Source organism: Cinclus cinclus, chromosome 10 (assembly GCF_963662255.1).
Source record: "Cinclus cinclus chromosome 10, bCinCin1.1, whole genome shotgun sequence".
In the NCBI taxonomy this organism is placed as follows: domain Eukaryota; kingdom Metazoa; phylum Chordata; class Aves; order Passeriformes; family Cinclidae; genus Cinclus; species Cinclus cinclus.
Window position 1 is genome coordinate 18,123,654 of NC_085055.1, and position 10,249 is coordinate 18,133,902.

The window sequence follows — 10,249 nt, forward strand, 5'->3', positions numbered from 1 at the left end:
AGTATTCTGGTCACAAAACAACATCCCAGCCATTACCAGCCTTTGTACCAATACCTCTGATATCAACATGCGCGTAAAGAGAAAAATGTCGCTTTATAAAGTCTTCTTTTTTAATCGCTTATTTTCTTCGTTTTTTAAATATCTACCATTCTCCATCTGTTCTCCCTAGTGCTGAGTTTGTTTGCAGTACTCAGATCTTGCTGCTTAATCCCAACACTCATCCTTTAATGGATTCACAGCTCATTACAGGGTAGGATAGACTCCTGTAGTATTAAATGCTGGCCAGCCTTGGTATCTCTCGCTCATAAGGGTGGCAAGTGGAAGAAACAGAAGCAGAAGTCTGAAAAGCTGTATTCAGGGAAATCAGAGTTTAGACAAGCACACAAAGGCAAGACACAAATGACTGAAAAGCTCCTCTTTGAATTGAAAAAGCGGAGGTATGGTATTGTTGGCTCTCAGGAGTAAACTAGAGAGAGCCAATGACATTTGCTTTACAGTCATTGTCTTCATTTGGTATCAGTAATGAAGGATCAGGAATATTTGGATTGACTCCACTGTGCTCAAGCAGCTAAATATAAAGAGCTTATTGACAATTTTTAGAATGACAGCCATGTATAAACATTGTCAGTGCATCTGTGTCTGAAAGGAGGAATAAAGCTTCTGCATTACCAGAGAGGCTGCAACAGAATGCAATTTTTAAAGAAACATTTTTTTAAGAGAATTATGTGTTCTGCTCCTGATAGTAACTCATTAAAGCGAGAGCATCTTGTAGTCACCAAGGCACATATTGCCACAACCTGATTCACAAGGGGCCTGATGCAAAGGCTGAAACAGCCAGGCGAAGGACCTCTTTTGATTTCCCTTGGCTTTGGAACCCGTCCATATTAAACACTTGAGAGATATAGTAGAACAATATACTACTAAGTATGCACACACTGCACTCAGTTATGGATAAAAGCTATCTAGGAGATGGCTGGGAAAAAAACTACCAAAATAAACTTAATCAAAAAAGCATAAAGGCAAATGAAAAAACCCCTGAAAACCTTTGTTCAGCTTAAGTCATTCCCCAGATGGAACTGCAGGAAACCAAAAGCTCAATTAAAAACACCTTGCATATTAGCATAAACAAAAGGAGAAATCTCTGGCCTGGGATCACTCAGCTAAGGCAAAATCAGATAAACAGGATGGAGTGAGTTCCATTTTAAACGGTGTAGGACCTCAGTGGCCCAAATCAGATGGCCAAGTGTTTTTATTTGTTTAATTTGTAATAATTTGTTTTATTTGTAAGAAGAGGCAGCTTTCTCCAACAGGTATGAAAAGCAGTCTTGTAGCCTGGTTTGGTGTTGAACTCCTCCCCCAGGGTCTGGGAGAGTCCAGAGGCTTGCTTGCCTTCTCACAACTCTGGTAGGAGTTGGGATATTGCCCATGGGAAACACCACTGTATTCATAAATCTTCCCAGTTTATCCTCTCTTTATTTTACCTTTTTGAAAAGCAAAATGTTTATAATCCCATTTTTCTGAAACAGGCCGAACAGGTCAGACAGGCAACCAAGGAAATAGTAATTAACAGCATGTACTTATTTGTTTTGTCAACTAAATCTCTAATATATACTTTGTAAAACCCCTGACTTGTTCTCAGGCTTCAACATAGCCCTAAGCAGAGATCTCTTGGAGGGCTGATAAAAATACATGTAACAATTTTCTGGTTTGCCTCCTCATGACTAAAGAAAACAGATGGGCAGCATTACCTCCTGGTTGGATCTGACAGCTTTATGGCAAGCAGGAGAGAAAGTGCATGCGTTTTTAAGATGGGTTCTGGAGCTGTACACAAAAAAAAAAAACCCCAAAACATTTTGTGTTTGGAACATGCGGAGCAGTGTCAGCCACGCACACTGCTGCATGAGTGACTCAGTAGCCTGTGGTTCCTTTCCTTGGTGGCAGGGTGGCAAGATCCCCATCAGGTGGACAGCTCCCGAGGCCATCGCCTACCGCAAGTTCACCTCGGCCAGCGACGTGTGGAGCTACGGCATCGTCATGTGGGAGGTGATGTCCTACGGGGAGAGACCCTACTGGGACATGTCCAACCAGGATGTGAGTCTCCTTCGGGGCTTCCCCTGCCTTCTCTATCCCTTCCCCTCCCCTCCCTTTGTCTTTGTCCTCAGATGTCTGCTGAGGTGTTTCTGTGGCAGTTGCTATATGGCTGTAGGATGTTTATTCCAGGCTTTTAAAAGGATATAATGGGTGGTGGACTCCTGTTTTCTCCGGGAACCTCTCTGGAATGAAAGTTCCTTGAGTACTTCAAGCTTTGTCTAAGGTCATGGAATAGGGGATTCTCAAGTTAGGATACCTTGAGCATGGGGTTTATTTGGTTTGGTCTTATAAATTTAAAAAAAAAAATAATAGCAACTTAGAAAAAATGGAGGAAAGAGAAACAAATATATTTAAACTGTCAAATTGTAATACTGTCAAGAGAAGGAAGATTTGAATGTTCATAGTATATCTTGAGTTTACTGAATGTCTGTAAGAGAAAAACACTTGAATTTGATTTGGCTTCCTATTGGTAGTTATTTCTTGAAACTCCACTATGCTTATAACTCTTCCAGGTGATTTTGTTTCTTGTAGGATATCTAAATCAACACATAGGAAATCCAATTCTGATTATCAGTCAGAGCATCCTTGTGGCAATGGCATAGCTGCCCCTTGAGGACATTAAAAAGCAGCTTTTGTAAATGACCATTGTTAAATTATGCATGTCCTGTTTAACCATACCATCTGGACTACTTCACTGTGTTCCAAGAGGGACTGTGCACAATGGCTGCTGTTCCAGAAGAGTATTTAATAATAATGCTAATAAGAGCTTTTGCTAATAGAATTTTTATTAAATGAAAAGAAAAAATCCCAGTGAAAGTGAGGCCTAGATTATCTGTAATTCTTTTCCCAGGGGATTTACAAGCAAATAAAGGAGGAAGAAAACGGTAATCCAAATATACAGCCAAGGGAGTGTTTAAGGCATTTTACAAGTCATCTGCTTTCTTCTGTAGAGCTGAACATTTTCAAAGAGTGTCTAGATGTGGATGGCATTTAATCTAAATGGGGGATATAATTTTAATTTCCTTCTGATGTGAAATGTCTCTTCTGGCACCCAATCTTGCTTTCCTTTTGCTAACAGGAAGTCATCAAGACTTAGCAAGAAAATAAAACACCAGATGTGTCTTGGTTATATCAGGCATGTCTGCACAGCACAGTGGAGCTCACTGCAACAAACAGAGCTGTTTTTATTAGAGCTGTTTGTGTTAGGCTGGTGTTCACTGTGACTGTACACTGCTAGACCATGTTGAAAAGCTGGCTTGAACAAGACAGGGAGAGCCAATATTACTGTCTCTGCACACTCTTTACAGTCCGTAGCACAGACATGCCTTTTTTCCTCCTTAATGATGGCAAGAGCAGTGCTTCTCACAACAAAGCAGAAGTGAATTTCAAATTTTACTCAGTATCTGTTGAATCAAGAGAAATCAAAAGGATTTTCATACTTTCTGGAGGAGTGAGAGCCACTTTGTTTGTGGTCACTGAATAGCTGCTAATAATGCAAGCATATCCCTCACCTTGTCCTCCCAGTGGATTTTAGCCTCTAATTGGACAAGTCCAGAAGGAGAGAATTTAGTGCAACTCAGCCCCTGAGCAGTCCTGGTCTCTAGTCTCATGGTGAGTCCTGCCAGCAGTGTCATATTGATTAATTCAGATCTGAAGGCATCTGGGTCGTGTCCCTGTCATGTCAGAATTGAATTCTGGTTGTGTCCCATTCTCCTGAGAGAGCTAAGAAGCCATTAGAGCCTCTGGAGTGCTTTTTAGAGGGTTTGAAGTGACTTCAGTCTGAGTTTCTGAGTTTCTCTGGTTTCTATTAAATAGGGAATACATACTTAAGATGTGTTGGACTTTTGTAAAGCTGCACAGAAGGGTTCCCATCTCTGCATTTCTTGGCTGAGAGCATACAGCAGTGAGAGAACAGGTTCTCTGCAAGACCTCTACTACTGACAGAAATTAGCTAGCCAGGGAGGACGGGGGGAGAAAGTGATCTGCTGTACTTTAAAAATGAAAGGAAAAATACAGTCACAACATAATTGCACCCAAAACCAACTGATAGTAAAGACTTGCTGTAGAGATGTTGCTTCTCCAGCCCTCTGTCCAACGAGGCTAATTGCTTATGTCTAGCCACGGCTCTTCTGTCATCCCTGTGTCCCATGTGCTTTTTTATGACAAATTGCCCTGCCGTATCTGATGTCTGCTCTGGGTGCTGTACCCTTTCACTTTGCAATTGCTGAGGAGAAATGACAGTTCTGAGACCACCAGCTGTCGGAGTCCAAGTGCAATTTTCCATGTTGTATCACTTCACTGGGGATTTGTCACCGTACTCTGGATGGCCCTAGGATAAACCCTACTCAGCTTGTGGACTCAGCAGTGGCTGATGTTCTCTGATGTCTTCCTAATTGTGCCATTTTCAGGTGATTAAAGCCATCGAGGAAGGGTACCGGCTGCCCCCGCCCATGGACTGCCCCATCGCCCTCCACCAGCTGATGTTGGACTGCTGGCAGAAGGAGCGCAGCGACCGGCCCAAATTCGGGCAGATTGTCAACATGCTGGACAAGCTCATCCGCAACCCCAACAGCCTCAAGAGGACAGGCAGCGAGAGCTCCAGGTCAGCCCTGCTCTCTGGGGGTGGGGACGTACGAGGGAGCATGGGGAGGGGACAGGCAGAGTGCAGGTGACACAGTGCAGGCGAAACACACACACACACACACACAGTGCAGGTGGCACACACACACACACACACACACACCCAGTGCAGGTGGCACACACACACACACACAGTGCAGGTGGCACACGCACACACACATAGAGTGCAGGTGGCACACACACACACACAGTGCAGGTGGCACACACACACACACACACACCCAGTGCAGGTGGCACACACACACACACAGAGTGCAGGTGGCACACACACACAGTGCAGGTGGCACACACACACACACATAGAGTGCAGGTGGCACACACACACACACACCCAGTACAGGTGGCACACACACACCCAGTGCAGGTGGCACACACACACACACACACCCAGTGCAGGTGAAACACACACACACACATACACAGTGCAGGTGGCACACACACACACACACACACACACACAGTGCAGGTGGCACACACACATAGAGTGCAGGTGGCACACACACACACGCACCCAGTGCAGGTGGCACACACACACACAGAGTGCAGGTGGCACACCCACACACACCCACACACCCAGTGCAGGTGGCACACACACACACACCCAGTGCAGGTGGCACACACACACACATGCACCCAGTGCAGGTGGCACACACACACACACACACACACACAGTGCAGGTGGCACACACACACACACCCAGTGCAGGTGGCACACACACACACACACACACATGCACCCAGTGCAGGTGGCACACACACACACACACACACAGTGCAGGTGGCACACACACACACACCCAGTGCAGGTGGCACACACACACCCACCCACCCAGTGCAGGTGGCACACACACACACACGCACCCAGTGCAGGTGGCACACACACACACACAGTGCAGGTGGCACACACACACACACACACACAGTGCAGGTGGCACACACACACACACACACACCCAGTGCAGGTGGCACACACACACACACACACACACACAGTGCAGGTGGCACACACACACCCAGTGCAGGTGGCACACACACACACACACACACAGTGCAGGTGGCACACACACACACACAGTGCAGGTGGCACACACACACCCAGTGCAGGTGGCACACACACACACACACACACAGTGCAGGTGGCACACACACACACACACCCAGTGCAGGTGGCACACACACACACACAGTGCAGGTGGCACACACACACACACACACACACGCACCCAGTGCAGGTGGCACACACACACACACACACAGTGCAGGTGGCACACACACACACACACAGTGCAGGTGGCACACACACACACACAGTGCAGGTGGCACACACACACACAGTGCAGGTGGCACACACACACACACAGTGCAGGTGGCACACACACACACACACACACACACACAGTGCAGGTGGCACACACACACACACACACGCACCCAGTGCAGGTGGCACACACACACACACAGTGCAGGTGGCACACACACACACAGTGCAGGTGGCACACACACACACACAGTGCAGGTGGCACACACACACACACACACACACACAGTGCAGGTGGCACACACACACACACACACACACACACACACCCAGTGCAGGTGGCACACACACATACACACAGTGCAGGTGGCACACACACACACACACACGCACCCAGTGCAGGTGGCACACACACACACACACACACACACACAGTGCAGGTGGCACACACACACACACACACACACACACACACCCAGTGCAGGTGGCACACACACACACACCCAGTGCAGGTGGCACACACACACGCACCCAGTGCAGGTGGCACACACACACACACACACACACACAGTGCAGGTGGCACACACACACACACACAGTGCAGGTGGCACACACACACACACAGTGCAGGTGGCACACACACAGTGCAGGTGGCACACACACACACACGCACCCAGTGCAGGTGGCACACACACACACACACACACACACAGTGCAGGTGGCACACACACACACACACACACACACACACACAGTGCAGGTGGCACACACACACACACCCAGTGCAGGTGGCACACACACACGCACCCAGTGCAGGTGGCACACACACACACACACACACACAGTGCAGGTGGCACACACACACACACACAGTGCAGGTGGCACACACATACACACAGTGCAGGTGGCACACTGCTCTGCAGGGACAAACTGCACAGCAGCTGCTGCTCTGCACAGGCGAGCACAGGGCTCTGCTGGCTCCGTGTGGCCCCCAGGGCAGCCAGGTATGCCAGCCCTGCCAGGCAGGAAGAGGAGTGAGCAGAGCTGCTGCTGGATCTCACCAACGTTGAGCAAGTTTCCAGCACAGCATTAATCACGTCCTGATGCAGGCAAGCTCTGTCAAAAGTCAAAATTTGCTGTTTCTTTCCCCTTCTCCCCCCAGAGAAAGGGCTTGAATGGGTAGGGTCACCTCCATCAGTGCAGCTAACAGGAGTGATGTGGTTTTCTGCAGGAAAAGCACATAATCAAGTTTTATAAACCCTAGATTTGTGTAGGATTTGCAAATGAGCGTTACAGCATTACAGCCAACGCCTCGCGGGCATTGGGAAGGTGTGGATTAATTTTTATGTGAATTTGAATTTAATTTTGTGGAAAGCCAGTTTCATGTCTCCACCGATCCCGCGTTACATTTGTTTTGTTTGCTAAGCATGGTGTACCTGGTACGTGCAAGTGAAGTGCAGCAGGAAGGAAAACTCCCAGAGTTGTAGGGTAAAACCAAAATATCTTTGTTGTGACAGATCAGCAGTTTGTTTAAGCTGGTGAAACACTGCTGAAGTAATAAGAGCTTTACTGATCTCCACTAGCTTTGGTCTCTTTTTTTTTTTTCAAATGTCTCTGCTTTGTCGGGTAGTTTTGCTTACAGCAAATATGGAAAAAATACCTTAAAATAAATGAGGAAGATAATAGGGAAATGCTTTTTAGCAGGAGGGAAGGAGCAAAAATATTAGACAATGCAAAATTAAGTTACTTGAATCAGTGGGGGAGTAACAGAGATTCTGTCTCATCCTCCAACAGAACAACATCCTTTTTTAAACTTGTATGTCCCTTTGTGAGTCTTGCTTACAGTGTATGTCACCAGAAGTGGAATCATTAACCCTGTGAGGCCACTATCACCACATCTTCCAGATTGCCCTAATTGCAACTGGGAGCCTGGCAAAAATGTATCTTCCCTTGAGGCTTAAATAATTTACGTGATTAGAATCACGGTATGATCTGTTGTGATAATTTGATTGAAGAATCACAGTATGAACTCTTCCATTTTGCTTTCTTTTCAATTTACACGTGTTCTTTGAAAATATATAGGTTTTCCAATAGCTAATAATCTGTTCAAGGTCATTCTGTGTGTGTAAGTTAACTGCCTATTGAAGGTCATTTCATGTTCATGGCTGTTTATAAATATTTTTCTTGTCTTCAGAGTGGAAATTTCAAATATAACATTATTAATATATGACTTTATGCATAAAGCATAATTATATATAAATAGGTTACCATCATTGGTCTTGTATTAGATAATGCAGTAAAAGAGTTGAACCAAGTATTGCCAGCATGTACTCAATGCCTCAGGCAAGATCTAACCATACTATTGCACACCTAGTCTTTGATGATGTGCATTTTCAAATAAATTGCTAAATGATAATTGTTTTGATTAGATAGACAACAGTAATTTATAGTGCTTTAATGAAACTGTGACCTATGATATACGTGAAATATTATATGCAATATTAATAAAAGAAGAAAATGTTGTAAAAATAATTATTAGCAAAATTGTGCAAGGCAAAATGAGAAGCACATTCCACAGTGCAAACAAAGATCAAAGCTCGTGTGATTCCCACCACTCCTGGCACACACTTGGTCAGGAATGGATTGATTAAAGAGGGGATTAACTCCCTGCTGTCCTGAGTTTGATTGAATGCACTGAGCAGACCTGGCTAGAAACAGGAGTTATCTGGACCCACCCTGAGTTTTACCCTCCAAACCAGTCTGGCAGGGTGTGAGCTCCCAGCTCTTTGCACATACTTCAGTAGTGTTTCTATAGCTGCTGAGCTGAAGTCTGACACATGCAGGGTTGGCAAGGTCTGGCATTGCTGCCCCTGAGATACAGACCCAGCAGGCTGAATGCCTTCCAACATTGCCATCTTCTTTGTTTTGGGGAGTAAAAGCATTTTCTGTGAACTTGGTTGTATCTGAGATGGAAATCATAAGCTGTATTGTGGTTCAAATTAGATCTCAAACCAAAAATAGAAGCCTCTGGTCAAATTCATTCTTAGCAAAATTGGCCCATTACTTTACATCTTGTTCAGTTTCTTGCATTGATCTGAGTTGATGTGCAGAGCACCAGTTTCACTGGGCACAGCCTCTTGCCCTTGCTTTTCCTCATCATTGAGGTTAATCGTTGCAGAGACCAAACTTTGGTTTGTGGTTCATGATCCAGCTGACACTATTTCTTCTGTCCTTTCACTGTTTGGCATGCAGACCTAGCACAGCCCTGCTGGATCCCAGCTCCCCCGAGTTCTCGGCGGTTGTTTCTGTCAGTGACTGGCTCCAAGCCATGAAAATGGAGCGATACAAGGATAACTTCACAGCTGCTGGCTATACCACCCTAGAGGCTGTGGTGCATATGAACCAGGAGTAAGTACTCAGCGATATAACAAAAAAACTGGTAAATCTGGATTTAATCAGCCTCTCTTGCTTTGTGCTGCATATCATTACACTCATTAAAGGAATGGAATGCCTTTCATTTGGGTGGAGGATAACTTTTAAATGCCTCCGCAATGCTTCCAGTTATTTAATTAAACATTTCTGTACATCTGCCTTGCTTTTGCTAATGCTGCTTGCGGTTGTCTCTTAATATTTTTCTCTGCCCCAGCATCTGATCCACGGTCCTCACCGCCGTGTTGTTGTCTTGGTTTCCACAGGGACCTGGCCAGGATCGGGATCACGGCCCTGGCGCACCAGAACAAGATCCTGAGCAGCGTCCAAGCGATGCGCACCCAAATGCAACAGATGCACGGCAGGATGGTTCCCGTCTGAGCCAGCACTGAATAAACTCAAAACTCTTGAAATTAGTTTACCTCATCCATGCACTTTAATTGAAGAACTGCACTTTTTTTACTTCGTCTCCTCGCCCGTCGAAATAAAGATCTGCAGCATTGCTTGATGTACAGATTGCAGAACCCAAGCGTGTGTGTTGGGAGGGGGCCTCCAGAAATGACAAGATGTCATTTGAAATCAGACCTGGAACAAATTGTTTCTTGGAACATACTTCTCTGTTGGTCGATGATATGTAAAATACATGTATCTATATAAATATAAAGTCACATTCAAGTTTTGATGCTATGTTTGCTGCCAGATACTGTGCTTAAAAAACAACAGCATTACTTTTCTTCTCCCTGTGACCTGTAGGATTACAACCATAGTGTTTTTTTGTGGGTGAAACCACCATTGTGTACCTTTCACTGGAATGAAGAACCTGCCCTAGGA

General features: G+C 45.6%; 1 protein-coding gene across 4 annotated transcripts in view; it reads left to right on the forward strand.

Moving 5' to 3' along the window:
- The window catches only part of EPHA4 (EPH receptor A4), a 101,425-nt gene extending 91,626 nt beyond the window's left edge, over positions 1-9,799 (forward strand). For all 4 annotated transcript variants that reach the window (XM_062499395.1, XM_062499397.1, XM_062499394.1 and 1 more), the window contains 4 exons: positions 1,942-2,091; positions 4,500-4,693; positions 9,242-9,397; positions 9,685-9,799. In XM_062499395.1, coding sequence (XP_062355379.1) covers positions 1,942-2,091; positions 4,500-4,693; positions 9,242-9,397; positions 9,685-9,799 — 615 coding nt within the window. The remainder of the gene's footprint in view (positions 1-1,941; positions 2,092-4,499; positions 4,694-9,241; positions 9,398-9,684) is intronic.
- The last annotated feature ends 450 nt before the right edge of the window (positions 9,800-10,249 follow it).